The sequence below is a fragment of the Anabrus simplex genome, chromosome 1, assembly GCF_040414725.1.
Source record: "Anabrus simplex isolate iqAnaSimp1 chromosome 1, ASM4041472v1, whole genome shotgun sequence".
Classification (NCBI taxonomy): Eukaryota; Metazoa; Arthropoda; class Insecta; order Orthoptera; family Tettigoniidae; genus Anabrus; species Anabrus simplex.
Genome location: NC_090265.1, coordinates 1,081,346,999 through 1,081,370,328, shown reverse-complemented (window position 1 = coordinate 1,081,370,328; position 23,330 = coordinate 1,081,346,999). Strand labels below are relative to the sequence as shown.

The following is a 23,330-nucleotide window of genomic DNA, read 5'->3' as shown; positions in this document are numbered from 1 at the left end:
TCTAACTCATAGAAGGTTCTTGGCAATACGATAGGAAAGGCTGGGATTGAGAAGGTGACAGTCGACTTTAATTTAGGTACAGCCCCAGCATTTGCCTTGTGAGAAAAAATGAGAGAACATCTTCAGGGCTACCCATGGTGAGATTTGAACTTACTATGTGCCTAATGCAAGCTCGCAGCTACTTGACTCAAACCACTAGCCAACTCAGTGCTTTCAAGGTTAAAACTGTGTAATTGTTATTATATGTGTAAAGAGGTTACTATCCTGCTTCATAGAATTCACCAACCTCAGAATATTTTAAGCAACCTTCGGATGTATGGGAGTAACAGAGTTCGACTTTCATTTGACGAGTAAGGGAGTCCTTGGAAACAACTTGGTAAATTATTCAGTGGAAAAATATCAATTTTAATGGGGCTTACAGAAGAAAGTAGAACTGGCTCAGTCAGCAAAGAGTATGTGTCTGGATGTGTTGGGCATTAATGAGAGAGCTAATGAGGAAGAGAGAGGAGATTATGAAGTGTTCTTAATGGGTGTAAAAAGGGAAGGGCAGAATATGGGGTAGACTGTTCATCAGGAATACTATTGCATACAACATAGTTCTGTTGAGCATGTAAATAAGCAAAATGTGGGTAAATTTAGCAGCTGGAGAAATGTGAGGGTGCCGATGAGGACAAAATTGACAAGTTTTATGAAGCACTGAGTGGTAGAAATAAAACTGAAAGATATGAGAAGGTGATGGGTACATGTGGGGAGATATGGAAGCTAATACGAAGGGGAAGTATTTACTGGACTTTTGTGCAAATATGGGATTAGGAGTTACGAATAGATTCTCCAAACATGAAGCTATTCACCACTACACGTGGGAGGGTAGGTTTGGTATTGGCTGCCTGACCCTTGGCCAGACAGTTGCAGGTAAGTATCATCTACTGTCACATATGGTAGCAGGATTGCTCCTGACCTGCTCGTGAATGAAGTAAACAGGAACGTAGCTGCCACTGAGGTCTCTATTATCAATGCAATAAAGAAGCGTAGACTTCAGTGGTATGGGCACATTATGAGAATGAAGAGTGAGAGACCTGCCGGAAAATACTTCGACGTTACTGTCCAAGGAAAACTATCAAGGGGAAGGCCAAGGAAATGTTGGATAGACGGTGAAATCAGATGTGGAGGAGAGGAGTCTTAAATAGGAAGATGTCCTGGAACAGAAGATGTATGCCAATAGGAAGAGATGGCAAGTGCTTGTACACCACACCTGGGAAACTGGAGTTGGATAATTATGATGGTGATGATGCAGTCGAGGAACCAAGGAGAGGACGTGGACGTCCGAGAGCCACGAACCTGCTACACTGGCGTAGTAGGGGGAGAGGTGATACTCCCACGTAGCGCGTCCCAGGTGGCGGATGGGGGGTCCTAACCGGCTTGCCGGCGGACTTGAGGGAAATAAAATACCTCTCGCGGACCAAACACACAACCCCTGTGGGTGGGGGATGCCAACGAAGAATACACCCACGGTATTCCCTGCCTGTCTTAAGGGGCGACCAAGGGATGATTGTCTTGGAACCATGAAACTACTTGTGGTTAGTACCACCATGCAGAGAACATCATGGGTCGCTTTTACTTGCGCGTAGTACCACTATATTAGGTACGAAATAGGTTTGTGATTAGTAGCACACAGGAGCACCGTGCGGTCTTCTTTTGCAGTACCTGTGATTAGTACCACCATATGAGCAGGACCATGGGATGATGGCTACCATGGTTCTGCCTTGCCTGTGATTAGTACCCACTATATGAGGAGCACCATGGCATAGTGGAAGGTCCCTGTGGTTAGTACTCTTATGTGATGAACACCATAGGTTTGTGTTGCCATTAAATGGCGCCGCAAAGTGAGAAAAACATAGGTCTGTATTATATGTTGAATTTCATAACCTCTGAATAGCACTATAATGTGTGGAATACGGCAAGTCTCTGCACTTTTGATTAGTACCTCAACAGGACAAATACCACGGTTCTACTTTCCTAGCGATCAGGGGCTGATAAGTTGGATTTTGGACCCCTTTTAGACTGCAAGCATCATCGTTTCAGTGTTATGCTATAGCAGCAGTCTCTTGGTCAGTAATCCTATTCTTTTACGTCAGTTTGTGTGAATGTAAAGCATTGCAGGTCGCATCCACTGATTGTTTAAAATTCGTGTCCATCCATTCATTCTTCGTTCTCACGCTTTGGATTCTGGTCAGTGGAGAATTTTAGACTTTTAATTTGTCATTCCATTTCGTCTCATTTCGTACCATTAGGGGCCGATGACCTCGATGTTAGGCCCCTTTAAACAACAATCATCATCACGTCAGAGAGCAACATGGTGGTGTACAGCCGAAAAGGCCTTGAATAGAAACGGCATTTCAGCGGTGGAGACATCCAACCGCAGGGAGTACTCTCTAAGGATCAGAAGAGCCGACCCTGAGTGATACTTGGGAGTGTCCATTGTGGACACACATATGACCAGGAAAGATGATGATCATGATGATGAGTAAGAGACCAATGTCTACTCCTCACTGAAACCGAAAATGTATTGATTTTTCGGCTTTTAGTCTGCACAGAAATCGGAGGGATTTCCTTACTTTTGTCTCAGTGCCCTAATAATGAACAATGGGGGCTGCTCGGATGAGATCAGGAGACGCCTTGCAATGGCACGCAGTGTGACTGTGAAGATGACAAAGATCTGGGAAGACATCACTAACACCACCAAACTCAGGCTGGTAAATACTCTGGTTTTCCCCATCGTCACATATGCAGCTGAAACCTGGACACCACGAACTTACTATGCTGGTGTAGCAGGGGGAGAGGTGATACTTCCATGTGGCGCATCCCAGGTGGTGGATAGGGGGCTCCTAACCGGCTTGCCGGCGGACTTGAGGGAAATAAAATACCTCTCGCGGACCAAACACACAACCGCCTGTGGGTGGAGGACGCTGACAAAGAATACACCCACGGTATCCCCTGCCTGTCATAAGAGGTGACTAAAAGGGGCGACCAAGGGATGATCAAATTAGAACCATGAGACTACTTGTAATTAGTACCATCACGCAGGGAACACCATGGGTCGCTTTTACTTGCGCGTAGTACCACTATGTTAGGTACAAAATAGGTTTGTGATTAGTAGCAGCAGTGTGTGGCTCAGGATGCATTTTACAGTTCCTGTGATTCGTACCCACTATGTGAGGAACACCATGGGATAGTGCGAGTCCCTGTGGTTGGTCCACTTATGTGAGGAATGCCATGGGTTTGCATTGTTTGTAAATAGCACTGCAGTGTGCGAAACACCATAGGTCTGTGTTACATGTGCGAATTTCATTACCTGTGAGTAGTACCATAATATATGGAATACCGTGAGTCTACGCTACTTTTGATTAGTACCACAACATGACAAATAGCATGGTTCTACTTTCCTAGTGATAAGTACCATTATGAGGGGCCGATGACCTGGATTTTTTACCTTTTTCGACTACAAGAATCATCGATTCAGTATTGTTCTTTAGAAGCAGTCCTGTGGTCAGTAATACTACTGTTTAATGCTAGTTTATGGGAATGTTAGGCTTTGCGGGTCGGATCCACTGATTGTTTTAACTTCATATCCATCCATTCATTCTTCGTCCTCGCGTCTTCAATTCTGGTCAGTGGAGGATTATGGATTTTTAAATTGTCATAACATTTCGTCCCATTTCATACAATTAGGGGCCGATGACCTAGATGTTAGGCCCCTTTAAACAACAAGTGTCGTGTCGTCGTCGTCGTCATCATCAAACCTGGACAATTCATATAGCTGACAGGATGAAGATTGAAGCACTGGAAATGTGGGCATACTGCAGAGTTCGAAGAGTATTCTGGACTGAGCACTGGATGAATGCTTCTGTCGTAGAAGAGCTCTAGATCAAGGACAGGCTTGTGGAGAAGATTAGCGTATTTGCAGTACTTTGACCCCATATCAAGGAGAACTGAAGATATGGAAAAGCTGATCTTGGAGGGTGAATTGCAAGGAATAAGGACCCTAGGAAGAGCTCCAGCAAGGTGGATTTACCAGATGGAGTTGGTTGGGAGGTCTCTACATCAGGCGACACATCTAGCGCAGGATAGAAGAGCGTGGTAAAAGCTCTGCAGCTGCACACGACATGCCACCTGACCCTGTGAAGGGTACGTGGACTGGAGAGAAAGAGAGAGAGAGAGAGGTGACATAGACAGTATGTGAGGGATCCAGTGCACAGTGAGGAAGGAGATCACTATGTCAAAAAGGATCCAGAAGTTTGTGACGTAGGCAGTTGAGGAGAGCTGTCACAAGTTGCAGTGCGAGAAACATCTAGGAGGTGTGGAGTTGATAGTAGGGGACAGCAAGATCTTGCTGTTAAAGTAATGGGTATGGCTCACAAGAAGTAGGAAGTGGTGTTTTCATTATTACTTTGACCTATGAGAGTAGAACAAATTGAAACTCACATGTGATGTGTAACTATGGTTTACAAGGAATCTTAGTTTTATCAAATACACCTTCGCAGCCTAGATGTAAAGAAATGACATGAGGATGTTGGTTATTTTACATATACCTCAAAGGTAAGAGGTGAGGAAGTTATGTAAAGGAGATAAATACCTGAGTAAACATGGTGCTTCAGGAAGAAATAATGTGTATTGTATTTCATTTGATTAAAACTCTAATAAATGTGATGTCAGTTATTTTATCCCTGTATTGTGATATTGGCCATAAATTTATTTTGTTACACTGTTATTAGCTGTTTTTCTGTACCCCAACAACACTGATATAACGACCTATTGTATTATGGTTTCAGGTTTTGTGCAGTTCATAGAGTCGACCCCTGTTGCTGAGGTATTGGCCACTGAAGGCAGCATTCAAAATTTCTTCCGCAAACATCATCCATCTGAAACCGGACCATATGGCATAGCATCAGAAGTGATGGATACTTACGTCAAGAGTTGTGGTAAGTAATTTGAAAATCTGTGCTAGAAGAAAATATTCTGAAAAGCAAGTCACGATAATTTGAATATCTTTTGAAGTTGGTTTTAATGACAAATCCACACTGCAAATTAAAATAAATTGCTATAAATATAAATAAATTGCTCTGTTGGGAAGAAAAAACTTGATTTAAAAAGACATTTTGTAGGAGATGAACGGCATATTTACCTAGCTACAAAGCTTTGTTATAGGGTTATGCACATTATTATTATTATTATTATTATTATTATTATTATTATTACAGTAGAACCCCGTTTATCCAAAATAAAGGGGGTGGAGCCACTTAGGTTGACAAGTTTTTTTCGGATGACATATGGTAAATATTTTCGGAAGTTAAATGTTGAAATAAAAATGCATAAACTGTTACACAAAGCTGCATACTGTTTACATAATGTCACTCATTGTATAAAATCAGTGACTTTGTTCTGAATTTTCTTGGTGCAGCGCTGTCGTGCAGCTATGTCGCGCCACCGTTTAATCAACAATACATCAGCTGGTGTAGATTCATTGCTTTGTTCAACAATGCGCAAAGCAATCTGAAATAATGAAACAATTTATTTTGCAATGGGATAAGAAAAGCATTGGAACTCCAGTATAAAACCGCAAGGGCAGTAGAACGACCTTGGGTGAAAGAAAAATTTGAATGGAGAAGGATCGCTGGACTTCCCTGGTTTCCTAACAGAAGCTGCAGTATAGTCCGAGCAATAAACAAGATGAAATTCCCGCAACCGAAGCAACGTTAACCACAGCCTACAGAACTTTCATGACGAATAATAATAATAATAATAATAATAATAATATTAATAATAATAATAATAATAATGCAGTAATAATAATTCCTGCTTGTTCAAGAAAATATCATGGTACGAACTAGATGGTAAGAAATTTTGTTTTATGCTACACATGCATTCTGGTATAAGTCATGATTTAAAAATAAGGTTTGCCTAGTAGCTCTCAGCACATATAGCAAGAGAATTGCTAATATCGACGGCTAAGAACGAGAGGGTTAAAAACAAAGCGTGAAAATACAATTTTGCCAGAGCATTTCGGTTAAGCCAGGTTTCAGTTAAGCGAAGTTCTACTGTATTATTATTATTATTATTGTTGTTATTATTATTGTTGTTATTATTATTGTTGTTATTATTATTGTTGTTATTATTATTATTATTATTATTATTATTATTATACGCTTTTCCCACATCTGTGGGGTCACGGATGCGAACTGCGTCACACATGAAGATTTGGCCCTTTTTACGGCTGAATGCCCTTCCTGACGCAACCCTATATGGAGGGATGTAATCACTATTTCATGTTTCTGTGATGGTTGGTAGTGTAGTGTTTTCTCTGAATATGAAGACGAAGGTGTTAGGACAAACAAATACCCAGTCCCCGAGCCAGAAGAATTAATCAGACGTGATTGAAATTCCCGACCTGGATGGGAATCGAACCCGGAACCCTCTGATTTGAAGGCCTCAGCACTGACCAGTCAGCCAAGGAGTCAGACGGTATGCACATTCCTTTCTTTTACAGCACACTAACTCGTCAAAAGTTTTCGGCGACTGAAGAATGAAAAAGGGCTAGGATTAAGAAGATAGTGGCCGTGGCCGTGGCCTTAATTAAGGTACAGCCCCAGCATTTGCCTGGCATAAAAATGGGGAACTACAGAAAACCATCTTCAAGGCTGCTGACGGTGGGATTTAAACCCACTATCTCTTGAATGCAAGCTCATTGTCGCACAACCCTAACCTCACAGCCCATGGGCTTGGTGGGAGGGATTTGAACTTTGAACACGGACCTTTGATCTGAGAGGATAGCGCCTTACCAAGTACGCTACGGTGACGGGCTAAAATCCGTGGTTGGTTTGTCTTTGATGCTGATTTCTCAGCAAGGCACTCAAGCCATTTTAAGCCATTTTAGCAACACTGTCATGCAAATCTCATTTGAATTTGCCTGTGAAACAGTCTGATTGGCTCACTTCAGCAGCTGATAAAATGACAATGGGACTAGAAATCAAATGACTTTTTCAAATTATTTATCAGTATTACAAACCCTTTGATGCTCATATACTCAATTCACTCAATTGTTCCTGACCACTCTATATAGTATGTTTGTTTTTCAGCAACAATTAGGAATGACAAACTTATAATTTTCATCATGCAATCCACCAAATTCATACAACTTTTATGTAGGTAATTATTTTAAAGTTTAATATTTTAAGGAAATGGTTAATAGAGCAACAGGAAACAGGAAGTTCATATTTAAAATGTAAGACTAACAAGGGAAGATTCTGCACCTCCTAACGACAATCATCACAAAACTTTCTGGGGTAAACAAGCAAACATGTGTTCAGCCATTCCTTTCTTTGATACAAATAGGAATAATTCAGACAAAATATCCTCCAAGAAACATGGAAAAGTATAAAATAATAGAATCACTAGATAGTAATTATACAGGGTGGTAGGAAACAAAATGAACTGGGTATATGATTGTTACAGGATTGGTCATACTGATGAATAATTTGAAAGAAAGAAAGATCTTAAAATTAGTTTATAAAGCACTATCTCCACTTAAAACTAACTTACAAGTACAGTATATGTAACAAAAACAATATATGTAGGAACACTTCATTCACACGAACGTTCGTGTCTTGCATATTATTCAGTTCATCGGTCTTTTTTCATAGTTGTACACTTGGTTGCTGCTTTGGAGCTTGAATAATAGGATTGCTTGTAAAATTATTTACCGATGGGATCTCCCACCTCTGGTATACTCGCTGAAATTTACATAGACCATTTAGAGCACACATTAATTAGTAAAATGATTTTTTTTTTTGTGTGTAGATTTGTTGATGACATTTTCGTCATCATCGATAACAGGTTCACAAATGAACAAATGAAACCTATATACTAGACAGACTCAACACAATAGACCTCCACATAAAATTTACCAGAGAAACCAAAAACAATCGCACCTTGAACTATTTGGACATAACGATAACCAGACATGAAGACCACCTATCTTACAAAATATTTAGAAAACCCATGCACACCTCAAACACAATTAAAATAGACTCCGTTCACCCCAACACACACAAAAGAGCAGCATACTACAGCATGATACACAGAGCATTTAATATACTGTTAACAAAAGAAGATTTAAACAAAGAATTACAACTAATTCATGACACAGCTAAAAACAATGGATACAAGAAAGAAATGGTTAATAAAATTATTCACAAAATAAAATCCCAACTCAAAACTAAATTAACAAAAATAGATAAACCCAAGAAAGATTATGCACTATTTACTTTCAATAATGTACACATATACCCCAATGTTTTTAAAAAACACAACTTAAGAATAGCATTTAAAACTACACACAACAGTACCAATATCATACACATCAGGACAATCAACAGTAATAATAAATACAACCACTCGGGGGTATACTGCATTAAATGCAGTAACTATGAGACAAGCTACGTCGGACGCACCAGTAGGAACTTTCTAACCCGCTATAATGAACACACAAACGCTATGAAACAATCATTTTTCCTCAATAGGCCAACATATCGAAGACTATAAACACAGTTTCACAAACATCGAGAACGATATGCAAATTCTGAACATAAACCCCAAGGGCCCCCTGCTCAAAATAACAGAATTTTACATTTCTCTAGATCAGTATACCAATCCAAATTTCAACATAAATGAAATTACAGAAAAAAACTATCATCTTCAATACAGTCACCCCACTCTAAAAAACGGTTACCTTAAGATAATCAGTAAACAAAACATGACATGCGACAGAGAAACATCAAACGACATACCTAACTCCACCCCTATCCCCACAACGGCAACTCTCCCTACCTCTCCTTCCCTTCCCCTCACAGTAGTTGGTTTGAGCCCAAGACGAACACGAAGCAGTACACAGCGAGCTCACACATCAAACGCTTCTCAACCACACCAGTAACAGTAAGTACATATTCAAATCAGCACACACAATCCTTAGACATTCCTCCAACGTAAAATATCACTCGCAGTTCAATCTCATCTTCCACAAATAATTATAACATCACTGCACAGCTACAGATGGGAAAGGAGCCACCACTTTGCGTCTAATGCCACTCAAAATTTACAAATGTCACAGGACATCATCATTCAAGTTCAACATAAAACAAGATTCAACACAGAGCAGAGCTGAATATACACATTTTATCCTAATTTTATCTATACGCCTGGTACTCTTTTTAAATTTGGAAAATGTTTTATTCTATGTACATATAGGAAGACAAAATCTTTTATACAAATAATATAATTTTACAAGCAATCCTATTATTCAAGCTCAAAACTATGGAAAAAAAAAAACACCACCACTTGAACACAGAAGTCAACCGATGAACTGAATAATGTGCAAAACACGAACGTTCATGTGCATGAAGTGTTCCTACATTTTGTTTTTGTTACATATACTTATAGGTTAGTTTGAAGTGGAGATAGTGTTTTATAAACTCATTTTAAGATCTAAAGCATATTATAATAGACATATAATTGCATTGTCACACATAATGACATACATACCAGTTCCCATGTTGACATGCCACATTTGGACATAACCAAACATTTGTTATTACATGGCATTCCCCAGACAAAGTAATTTCAATCATTGCTTCATGATCTATACGTGAATGTACTGTTCAGCTGAAGATGACCCAAAAAGGCGGTGGAAACCGGTATTGTAGTAAATAATTACAATAAATATTGATAAGGTGGAAGTCCTTTCCTATTTATAACAATTTGATCGTTCTCCGTATCATGACCTAGTGACTACTACTTGTTCCTGCACTTGAAAAAACATGTAGGAGGTCAACAACATAACGATGACCTAAAACCGACTGCACGGCAGTGGCTGACGCATCAGGCGGCAGATATCTACGAGGATGGAATTCAGAAGCTGGTTTCACGATATGACAAGTGTTTTAATATGCTTGCAACTTATGTTGAGGAGTAAAAATAATGTAAAAATAATGTAAAAAAAATGTAAAAATAATCATTTTAACAATTGCATCACTTTTTTCTGTATCAATTCTTTGTTTAATAAGCAGTAAGGGAGGGAGATTATTAAACACATTTTTCAGTTTGCAGGCTAGTTGTATCTTCAAGCTTACCACATTAGGGAAACCCAGGAAACATTTCTTCCTCTCTTTTGCTTGAATGTTGTTTCCTTCTTTCTTTCTTCACTAAGCAGTCAGGGAGGGATATTTTAAAGCATATTTTCAGTTTGCAGGCTGGCTATGTCTTCAAGTTTAGTTGGAAATTGTATAGGTGACTGAGTCAAACTAAATGAACAGAAATTAGGACAGCTTTCAAGCTCATTGAGGAATTCAGAAAGACAGACACTTTTCCCTCACTCTTTTAATTTAATTTGGTATATTTCTTGCTTTTATTTTGATGCACACATTACTATAATCATAAACCTCTTCTTAGAAGGTTCGAGAGAGACCTTAATTGTATGATTTGTGATAACTTGCTTATCATGTATCTGTCCTTTCTTTCCATTGCTTGAATTTTGTTTTCTTCTTTCTTTTTTCTTTCTTTAATAAGCAGTAAGGAAGGGAGATTTTTAAACACATTTTTTTCAATTTGCAGGCTAGTTGTATCTTCAAGCTTACCACATTAGGGAAACCCAGGAAACGTACAGGAGCACTAATGAGTCAAACTGCAGGGCATTGAGAACTTAGCATTACGTGCGCTCCGCCAGGCCTGGCCTCTGCCACCTGGTAGACAACACAGGCAGCCTCGCCGAGGCAACATATATTCGGAGCCAGCAGCAATTGCTACCTGACTGAAAACTATTATATTGAAAGTTTATTCTTACCTGCTTTCACAATATATGTTGTAAGTGATCACAAATCTTTTTCCAGGCACAAGTTGCAATGGCACAGGAGGTTCTGGGAAACACTTTGCAGTTTATCTTCAGTTATACTCTATACAATGTTTGTGATCTCCTCCTCAAAAGCCTGAAGAGGTTGTTCCTCTACACCTTCTGCTTAAGGTTACAAAGATAAGTCACAAAAATAAAAGTCAGGGGAATGAACAGCTTGCAGTCAATATGCCGATATGTGAGCTGTAGTACTGTCCTCTTGGAAGTATGCGTCCTGTTTTTCTTCTTCTGTGAGCATTTGAGCAAATGGTCACAAAATGTTATTCACATAGTGCTCAGAATTCACTGTCTTTTTAAAAATATAGGGTCAGTTATCTGTTTTGCACTAATCATATACCAAACCCCAGCTTTTTCGTTGTGCAACGGAACTTTGTGAACTGCTGAGGATTTTCACTGCCCCAATACAGAATCTTCTGACCACTCGTATAATCCCTCAGATGAAACCAAGCTCCATCTCTTATAAAAGGAAGTGTGGGATCCACAATTTTGTTGTGCACAGATTGTAAAATCCACCTTCGAAACTTAGAGCACGCATCCGGGTCAGTAGTACGATTTACTTTGTGAATGTATAGGTGACTTTAACTTTTTTTCTCTGAAGATGGCTTAAACGAGTTGAAACATGTTTGACTATTATTACTCCATCTAATGATGGAGATATGTATATATTGAATAGGAGGACACATTAAATTTCCTTTGTGAAGGGGAAGATTTTGGCAATTTACAAGTTCGAAGAGGACACAATATCAGTTGTGAAAATTAATTAGGAGGAAATTCCAGAGAAATAGAATTTGAAAGCAATGGACACAGATTTACCACCAACAATAGAAACTGATAGTTAATCTCAATTTCAAGAGAATCAACAAAATGCACCATTTAGACTGACAGAGGATCACTCCAAGGTAAGCTGAATGAAGAGACTAGCTAAAAATTATAAATAGCATGACATGCAAACCTCAGGGTCCTTTCCCTAGAGATGCTTGATAGCAGTGATGTGTTACATTAGAGAGCAGCAGATATTTATCATTTTAAAAAGTCATATGAATAATGCTTACTTAAATTTTACAATCATTATCAAAAGGCTCCTTGGCTATCAAAAAGTACTGTAATATCGTGGTTTAAGAAGTGGCTCTGATTCTGATAGGAAGAAGCGGCATCCTAAATAATAATAATAATAATAATAATAATAATAATAATAATAATAATAATAATGGATATTTGAACTCCGGAGTTTACAAATTAGAATGCAAATCCTGTAATTCCAGCTATTTCGGTCAAACAGGCCACAATTTTGTCATAAGATACGCCAAACATTGCAACGCTCTCAAATATAATAGTTTTTCAGCTATGAGTGAGCTTCATAAGAATCCAGTCATGTATACACATCAATAGATAAAGATCTCAAGATCTTGCATTATGAGCAAAAAGGCACCTTGCTCAACGTTCTTGAGAGCATCCACATTGATATAGATTGGTTTATGAACCCCTCTCATAATTTAAATGAAATCATTAACAACGAAAAGAAAAGAACATTCTACTTGAAACATTCATTCCATATATTTGCCAGAACTTCTATAATAAAAACAAACCCTGCTTCCATCTCTCCAACTCACCACCACTCCCCCTCTCCCTACCAGCCCTGCACCCCCCTTCCCTTCCCCTTTCACTCCTCCCATCCTCGCAAACACAGCTGAGCCAACAATAGGCACGATCGTTAAAAACAGAATTGTAAAATTTTAGAAAGTCAAGCCGTTTCAAGAAGACAACTACTTAATAAGTAAGTTTAAAAGTTTTCTTCACTTATTTTTTACTTATTAGCCATGTTTCTCATATAACCTCATTTTTTCCATTACAGATTTGAACTTCATTGGCAGTTTCCACTACGGGTCACATACATTTTACCTGTCATCTATTATCTTTAACGTAGCCTCTCAATTTTTCACTGCTCTCCTGACTATTTAAAAATAAGGCAAACCCACCTAGCCAACATTGGACACAATCTTTGAGAACGGGACCACTAAAATTGAGAAGGTCAAGCCCTTCGAGAGTGCAACTATTCAAACAATTTGAACTTCATTGGTGGTTTTCCACTATGTGTCACATACATGTTACCTGGCATGTGTTGCCTCTCAGACTTAGTTTCTCATGTTTTTTCGCTCCACTCTTAACTATTTGTGATGGTGACTCAATGGAGACAGACTGTCCCTTTGAATTTTTAACACAGTGACTTGGTCCTGTTTTAAAAAAATTAAAACACACTGCAAGTTTTTGACTACGAGTTCCAACAACCTTGCCATAATCACTTATTGTTTGTTTCCGACATGTCTCATTTGTTTTCATTCCTTTTTTCATTAGGTTTTAATATTTTTTTCAGCATCAATTATGTAAATAACTTAAACCTTTTTCACTGAAGATGTCTCAAACAAGTTTATTATTCCTCCATTTAATGATGGAATTGTGTATATATTGAATTGTTTTAATTCCGTCATGTCTCTTTTGTTTTTCGTTCTTTCCTTAATTATGTTTTAACACATTTTTTTAGCATCAGTTATGTAAATAACTTTAACCTTTCTTCACTGAAGATGGCTCAAGCAAGTTGAAATGTTTGACTATTATTACTCCATCTAATGATGGAGATGTGTGTGTCTTGAATAGGACATATTCAGTTTCCTTTGTAAAGGGAAAACTGTCAATGCAGAATGATTCTAATACCTTGTAATAACAAAATCTTCCCCCGTTCTGTTTTTTACATATGATATCACATCTACTTTCAACTTTTACATTGCCATACTCTGTTTTCCTATTTCATTTTTTTACAACAAATTTTATCCCACATTTCTTGCTGCTGAAACAGTATCTATCTTAATTACTGTTCTAACTTCATCTTGGCAGGCTTGTAATTTTCTCTTTTTAGCACCACTTAAATACAACCTATTTCTCACCATTGTGATTTTAACTTAATGAAAATGTTTGAGTACCAGTAGCCTGTAAGTATAACTGGCAATAGGTTTTATGTTACTGCAAGCACAGCTCAGTTGAGGAGGAAACAAATTGCATTGCATGAATACCTGATAAGCAGCAGCAGCAATGTCCAAGTCACACATCCCGCCGGGCTGAGTGGCTCAGACGGTTGAGGCGCTGGCCTTCTGACCCCAACTTGGCAGGTTCGATCCTGGCTCAGTCCGGTGGTATTTGAAGGTGCTCAAATACGTCAGCCTCATGTCGGTAGATTTACTGGCACGTAAAAGAACTCCTGCGGGACAAAATTCCAGCACCTCAGCGTCTCCGAAAACCGTAAAACAGTAGTTAGTGTGATGTAAAACAAATAACATCATCATTATTATTATTATTATTATTATTATTATTATTATTAGTCACACATCTATTTACAAGCTTCCCACATTGTCACACAGCATCATTTTGAACATGCACAACCTGTAAGAAGTGCCGAAGCAATACTGCTTGCTGACATGCTAGCAGCAAGAATATGATGTGCAAGCAGTGTTGAAAGATTTGAAATTTGACTGTAGTGCTTCCCTGTTATCGGAACTGTCAAGTCAAAACATTAATGTAGTATTTCAAGAAAGGGTCCATGGCAGTTTGGGTCTCTCCTCCCTTTCCACAGGGTCAGTGGGGCTGTTATTTATACTACTATCCTGAATAGTGACAGAATTATTAAAATACGAGGCCTATCGGATGCTTTCCTCTATTGTATGATGTTGGCAGCCCATATTTAGTGGCCAATCAGTTGTATGGGGCAGGGCATCAATTTATTTTCACTTGCCTTATAAGAAATATAGGGACATCTTGTGTTCAGTAAAATATTAGAGAAAAGAAGTATTGTTTTGAACACAAATCTGGCATTGCTAGAGATAGCTAATAATAACTTATGTTACCAGAAAGTGACACATTATGTAAGTTGGAAAACTACTGTTTCATGTAGCAGTGAGAAACCGCTATGACATGAAAATCATATTGATAAGCAGAAATGAAATTGTGTTAAGAAATGAGATGATCGGTAGTATAATTGTTTTCAGAGAAATTACATGATCAGAGAAATGTTTGGACATTGTGTTAAGATACATCATCTATTAGGAAACACTTAGGATAAGTGTCATAGATAAGCAGATAATACCCATTCTCATATGAGGATGCTGGGCGTAAAAATGTCAAGTCTCCAAGCTCTATTGTCGTGTACATCGCCTCTAACTTCTTATGATACACATCAAAACATTGTATGCAGAGGGTCACATTGCAATTTTGACAATAGGTTCTAGGTTTTCTTCTACTTCTTGCTCTGTTTCAAAGGAGAGTCACCTGTTCGATTCTCCCTCACAGTATCTTTTGCTCTATATCCTAGGGATCAGAGATAAATCGAGAGGTATTGATTAGTGAAAAGGTTGTCAAAGAACACTGTGACTCCTAGGATTGTCCACACAGTCTATCATGTTCAGAACACAGAATCCTAGTAACATATACTGTCTTTCACTCTTGGTCTGATTCTTTCCTTGATACAGATTGAAATTAAAACAGCAAACACTAGATCCACACAGGGCCCATAACTTGTACCCAAATCTAATAGGCTTGCCTTTCAGATTATTATGCCCATAGTATTTCACTATCATTTCATCCACCACTAGACATTCTTTAAACACTCCAAACAATTGAAAATCTGCATTCATCATCTCGAACAGAGGCCATATCTTGAAGCCCTTGTCACTTGATTTTATTGACAAGATCATTACTGCAAAAATGAATTAGTGCCATCAATGTCAGATATTTATTGGCATTGCTTCTTTGATAATTTCTACGCCTAAGTCTTCATCTTTAGACCAATACATTTTTGAAGGTAAACTGTGGCATCCAGTTAAAATAAGGAAGCCTTCAAAACTCCTTAGTCCATGAGGGCTGAGAGTAAAATCTGAGATATTATTTTACTTAACAAGATATTAAACAGTTTCCCTTACAACGTGTTCAAGTATCCCTTCATGAAAAAAAAAAAAATTCAAAAATTTCTTTCGGTGAGAGAGATTGGACTTTCTACTTCATTCTCTCCAGTTTCACTTCAGTATTTTCTCTTATCTGGCAGTTTTGTATATTGGATATTTTCTTTCTTCCAGTCTGTGTTCTCCTCAGTAAAGGGGCACCCAGGGTTGCCAACTCCTAGATACTCATTATCACCAGATATGGATTTGAAAAACACCAGAAATCTCCAGATCTGGATTTGAAAACTCTATAAATTCTCCAGATGTAGTAAGATAATGCATTAAATTTACACTTACCTCCTTTCAGTTGTGCTGTTCTGCCTCTAAAGTTTAGTAAGTCTAATGGTGTCCTCTTGTAAAGATAGGTCTAGCCTATATTATAGCCATATGATCAATTGAATACAAGTCACACTCAAACACTAGCACTATTATAATAATAAAATGTTCACTGCGTGTTATCAATTGTCGTAATCCTAACATAAGTGTATTTAATTGCAAACTATATACACAAATTAAAAACTGTACTATATTTGTTTATTTATGGCTGATCTGTATAAGTTGAGGGTACTTGACCCGGATAGATGTATGACTCTAATGTGCCTATTTTCTGCAGTACTTCTTTCGGTAGATCGTATGTATAACAGCATTTCCCTGTCCTATTCAATCCAAATTTTACACACAAGACCGAATGGAGAGTTTGTATTGACATTCTATTTCTCAGTTTATTTTTAGTTATATTGACTTGGCTGAACACTCGTTCTACATCCGCATTAGAATGAGGAAGTACGAGAGTCGATATAGCTAAATTTGCAAGTTCGCTGAAAGGGTTTTCACCAGTTGAATCCCTATACATATCAACTTCTGCCCAAAATTTCACAGTGTCCTTAACTTCAGTCCACTGGATATGATGCAGATTTCTCCACTGGTTTTCTACTTTCGCAATAACATTATTGTCAGCATAAAAGAGTTGTGCTATATCAATAATTTGCAACTTAAAAGGCCTTAAACAATTTTCGGGTGAAAAGAGAGACATTTTTTCAAGGATCCCTATATTTTCAGGTAATCTTTGCCTCAATTGTTGGATAAGTTCAACAATGAATTGCACGCATCTATCGCGTAGTTGTTTCTGTTGGTCTTCAGAAAGCGAGGACGATGATACTTTAGTTTCGAAATCATAACCTAGATAGGGCTTTGGGTCCAGATGATTATTAATTTCTGTTTTCAGGACATCTACTTTGACAGTGGGCAGTAGAACCTTGGTGCATAATGACTTAATGAGAAGGATTAGGTCACCTAATAATTTTGTAGGATCTTGGTTTCGACTTTCGAACTTCTTATTTACGGTCTGCACTTCAACCAAAATTGGCTTCAGAAAAGACAAGTACAAGTAATTCTGAGGGTCGCTATACATTGAATATAAAATATCGGCTGTATAACAGCGATCTTTAAGACGAGCGATTTCAAAGTGTGTTTTTAACTCGGTCCACTGTTGCATTATTCTTGTCACTGCACTTTCGATGGACAGCCACCGAGTTTGGCTTAACTGTACTAATTTCAGGGGAGAGTCGCCTTCATTTGTTGTCTCGTATAGTTCTTTGTATACAACCTGCCGTAGAGATGATTGTGAAAACCAATTGTAACTTTCCCTTAAGAGGAAATCTAAGTTCCTCGGTAAACACCCTGATGCATGTGAAACTGCCAATTGTAGAGAGTGACAAACGCATCTGATTAATTGTAGATTTGGCACTTTAGCCTTTAACTTTACATACACGCCATGTTTTATGCCTACCATAACAGACGCATTGTCTGTTCCTGTTGCTTGTAATTTAGTCAAATCCAAACCTTTATTACACAGACATTTCTCCAAAGCCTCAACTATAGCATCAGCTGTACATTCTGACAACTCTACTAACTGTAGATATGTCACGACAATCTCTCTTTTTCTTTTTGAATAGTATCTTATAACAATGCCTAGTAACTTGGTAACTGAAATATCATTCGTTTCATCCAACAACAAACTATAACCGTTTTCACTTTCACGTAAATCATCTATCAAGTCTTTTTCAAAATGAGGAGCTAACACGTTTTGTATTATAGCAGTGCATTTTGTACGATGCAACTTCAAATTATTAATCCCTTTGCTATCGGGAAAATTTACTTTACACAACTCGCTAAGATGGTCAACCACTTGAACCGAACAATGTTCTGCTATGAAAAGTGCCGTTCTTCCTTCCACTAAATTTGTCTCAATATTAACTGGTTTAAAATTTAAAGTTTTCTGCCTATTAGAACTAAAGGGTTCGGCTGCCTTGAGGTGTTTAGCAGTGTTCCTATGTTTATCAATATCTCCTAATTTAGCAGCTAGTTGAGTTTTACAGTATTTGCAAAAGCCTTTTGTGGCATTTCCTTCTACTTTTAGTAACCACTTATTATACCTATCATCCTTAAGCCATTCCTCTCTAAATCGCTGTTTATACTGAGGCTTCCCCATGGTTCCCAACTACACTAACTCTGTAATTAACACATTTAACATAAATTAAGAAGTAGACACTACCACACAATCACAACTCAAAAGTCCAGCGCACTATCTTTAATCACACAGCGACATTGGCACTGGAGCTGGACTCCTCGCATGATTCATACTAACTTTTCCAGTTACAACTATTACAAGTAAGAATGATGTCGACCGCGCTATTATTCACCTTAATAATAAGATCAATAATGCACGGAAATACAACACTGATGCTGTTAAAAATCCAGCGCTCTTGCTCACACGCGACAATGGCGCTGGTTTTATTGTCAAGCGAGTCGCATACGTAAACATGTTAAGATCATATTTTATATGATAGGCTAGGTCATAATATTTTACTAAGTTATACGTCTCATGACCGTAGTTCCTTTTTACATTGACATTTTATTATAAAATCACCATATATGTCACCAAATTTTAAAGAAAAACACCATATTTTCGACTTGTCGCAAAATTCAAATTTTGTCACCATACGCCTTCCTGAAAACACCAGATCTGGTGACAAAATCACCAGATTGGCAACCCTGGGGGCACCACTTTCTTGATTTACTCAAATAACTAGCTGGAAGACTTGGAGCAAACTCTTCTCTTTCACCACATGTTTCCATAGGAGCAAAATGCAGAATATAAAATTGAAATATAATTCAAGGTACTACAAGCCAAGACAGTCAAAGGGACCTCCCACAGTGTACAGAATGGTAATGTAAGTGGTAACTGGTTCACAAATGCAGCATGAGAAAGTGGTCAACATGCTTGAGAATATCAGAGTGCCCAGTATCATTGTTTGAGGACATTCAAATTACAACAAAAATTAAACAATAATGCAGCAAATAAAAGCAAACACTGGATGTACACAAACTAGAGACTATGTCTGCAAAATTCTAGCAGTATAGAAGTCACAAACGGAAATCACAGAAAACAGTGCTTTAATTTATGGGAACATCAAAACACTTTACAGGCCATGAGAAAACTTTGCTCAAAAATTTTAAGTGTTCAGATATATCAATAGTTTACTTCATAATGATTGAAGGAAAGGTTACCCTAATATCTTCCTATAAAATAGTTATGAAGTATAGAATACAGTTTCTTTTCCAACCAAAAAATCTTGGTGTCCTCATGTGTCCATGGGTTAAAATTGGGAAAGTGACTTTCACTGGTCAAGTTTCACTGTTAGGATGACTTACAATGTTCATGTTTTATGTAATGAATAGACAAGTGAGTGCCATTTTTGTTTTTAGCTGGCTACTGTGTAATCACATACCTTCTGGGAGTGGGTGACAGACATCTGGACAATCTGCTACTTACTACGTCAGGGAAACTGTTCCACATAGACTTTGGATACATCCTTGGACGGGATCCCAAGCCTCTGCCTCCTCCCATGAAGCTCAGTAAGGAGATGGTGGAGGCCATGGGAGGGATCAACTCGGAACATTACCAGGAATTCCGTAAACAGTGTTATACTGCCTTTCTCCATTTACGCAGGTTTGTATTTCTCATCCATTGTTAAATAAGCTTCTGTTTAGCCAGCCACTCAGGTATTCACATTGTTGTTGTTGTTGTTGTTGTTGTTGTTGTTGTTGTTGTTGTTGTTGTTGTTGTTGTTGTTGTTGTTGTTGTTGTTGTTGTTGTTGTTGTTGTTGTTGTTGTTGTTGTTGTTGTTGTTGTTGTTGTTGTTGTTGTGATGATTATTATTATATAATAAGAATGTAGATGTTGAGGAACTAAACAGAGAAAAACAGAAAGAATGTAGTAAATTAATTCATAGAAAGAAAAATGTTTACCTGAGACAACAAATAGCATCAATCCAAGGTGACTACAGAAACAGGAACATCCACAAGATGTATAGAATTTTCAACACAATTAAAAAATGATTTCCACCAAGATCCAGTATTATGAGAGATAAGTCTGGAAATTTAATTGCTGATCGGGACAAATTATTAAATTACTGTAAGCAATACTTTGATTCCTTGCTGAACTGTGATGATCCAGAAACCTTTATCGGTAAACCATCTAGTTCCCCATCAGAAAAACAAATACCAGAGCCATCATATAAAGAGGTATTACAAAGTATTATAAATTTAAAAAACAATAAAGCTTCAGGTAGTGACAACATTCCTGCTGAGCTTATTAAATACGGTGGAGAAAGATTACATAAATATTTATATATATATATATATATATATATATATTGCGCCGTTCCCGCGTCCCGGTCGAGACGCACAAGATCCAGGCTAGCTCAAATATGATCATATCTGTCGCTGTTCACAGTTTACGGGCTATGGGTTCCGCATTAGAGAAAGGATCACCGATTTATGCTAGTGGAAATACCTAACTTACGCAGAGGACGTCTCCTACCCGTATTCCTAGTTATTTTCCACCTCCGGCTTACAAAATTACCAAGTTGTTAGCACTTACATCTAAGCAACTATTCTACAAGTCATTAAAAGAATGGTTAACTTTTTCTATGCGTCATTTATTATAAATCAAGAAAGGTTAGACACAAAAGGTTGTCCAGATTTCCTCTTTGAAATGGTATGTAATGAGCATAGATATGTCTTGAAATTCATCTTGAAATGTTAAGTTGTAGACATTGAATTGAAATAAAATTTCCAATTAGGATAATTTAAAATGAAAAACATTACAATAAAAGATATTAATTGAAACATACTAGATTGAAAATATCTGATTGAAAAGAAAATAATTTAAGTTAGACAAAGACATTAGATGCATCTAATTAAATGAATGAAAATTACATTGAAACACACTATATACACTGTCGTAGACTGAGAGTCTTTAAATGTTGGATGCAGTTTCCATACTTGGTAATGAATAAATTAAAAATTGGAATCACATCTTTCATTATGTAAATCCTTGAAAAATTATTCTGAAAATTCTACTTGCTTTCATCTCATTTTCATTAATTCATTGCAATAAGTTAACTTTGCTTGACTGAAACTATTTGTGTCCAAATACACAACCAGATTGACATGAGGAAATATCTTCAGAAATATTTAAAACAATTCATGTGTATCACGTCTTTCAAACATGTCTTCATATTTCTTGGCATTTCTTCTTATAGAGACAAAGACAACTCCCTTTAAGTCAATATATTCCTTAAAATATTATGATCAAACATGATATCTAGAAATTATGCGAATTGTTCTCTTATTTGAGAGTATTAATTAATTCAAGTGCATATCTATGTCATAACATTGTGCTATCAAGTGTATCTCACCATCACTCCATCAAATCATACTGTAATTGGGTGGTCTACCTTGTGAGAAGACTTCACTTACTACCAACAACTCTTACTTGTGAAGCTAAGTCACCAGTGATATCGGGTAATGCATTGGAATAAACTTCAAAGCTTCTCTAATATGTGAGAAAATTCTTACGATTAGAAGAAATACATGGATGTAGGCTAATTTAATATCATTTTCCTCATCAAGAATCATTTGGTAATCTACAATAAAGATATCAACATACGGACGTCATTGAGATCGTATCCTACTCTACTTATGGCTTATTCAAGGATAAATGGTCGACTGAAGACAAATTATATTCATTAACTACCGCAAAAATACGTAACTTGGAATACTATCTTCCTTAAAACAAACTATGACCACACTCATGAAGAACAATAATCATCACCAACATTAATTCATCATAACCTCATTTCATTATTCACATTTAAAAACATCATTTCACATTTCATATCATTATAGCATTTCACTTCACAGTAACTGCATTAACTCATTCCAACTTGACGTATTTCTGTCATCATGGACCGTGTACCTAACTACTGTCATAGTCTCAATCTTTTAATAATTCCGTAAAATATTACCATATCCTTCTATTTAGTAAACATATCCTACATACGATCTCATTTCCTCTATTATTTGATGTCATAAGTTCTCACATAAGCCTAATATTTATCACAACGTCGTATGACATTCACCAAGAGATAAAAAGTTAACCTCCTCTCATATTACATTGACAGCATTACGAACGGATGCTTTATTATCACTGGTTGACTATATCCTACACATGGATTTAACATTTAGGTCCGATGAATACCTATCAACCTTTAACCTAATTATGGTATTCGTCTTCTCGTATATAATCATTTCACTGACATTAATTAGAATAGCACTTTGAAAAAAAAAAAAAAAAAATTCTTACTTGTATGGTTGACTTAAAGAAACCTATCTTTGCTCTGCATCCCCCGTAGTCGTCTCATGTCCGGGTGGATGGACATGCGGGCACAGCTCCTGGCATTTCCCTCATCTGTTTGGGAACATCTGGACCTGTCTTGTCTGGTTACGGGTCCTTATGGGCTGGAAACATCATCCTGTGCGGCCTTCATCTAGGTAGCCTCGCCTCCATTTTCTAATTGCATGCTGCTGGTCTCTCGAGCAATTGGAACAAAACAAGACGCCAGTTTGGTTAATGTCGTCATCTTATGGATATGCTTTTCTACCATCTGCATGTGATAAATGAATATTGCTCTTAGAAAGATTAAACTTGGAAGTATTCTAAAATTTGGAATATTCCAATCAAATTATGGAGATTTATGTGTCTTTATATTTTTCTTCTCTCTCTCCTTGTCAATATTACAGTTCTTTAGCCTCTCAGAATTGATGGTATTGGCTAATACGTCGTCTTGGGTGTGTACCGTGACGTAGCAATGTGGAACTCTTTATATTTTAAAACATGATTTAATTTCGCGGCGTGAAATATTCTGTAGTGCTAATACTTCGTAAAATAGTTGTGAACAAAGGTTTCACAATATCTTATGGCTAGTATTCTGGTGTAATGATGTTTTTTTCTTCCTCTTACGTATGACCATATTGAGCGAATT

General features: G+C 37.4%; 1 protein-coding gene across 3 annotated transcripts in view; it reads left to right on the top strand.

The window, feature by feature from the left end:
• The window catches only part of Pi3K59F (phosphatidylinositol 3-kinase 59F), a 184,771-nt gene that overhangs the window by 144,285 nt on the left and 17,156 nt on the right, over positions 1–23,330 (top strand). For all 3 annotated transcript variants that reach the window (XM_067137214.2, XM_067137213.2, XM_067137212.2), the window contains 2 exons: positions 4,830–4,979; positions 19,708–19,951. In XM_067137214.2, the coding sequence (XP_066993315.2) occupies positions 4,830–4,979; positions 19,708–19,951 (394 nt within the window). The remainder of the gene's footprint in view (positions 1–4,829; positions 4,980–19,707; positions 19,952–23,330) is intronic.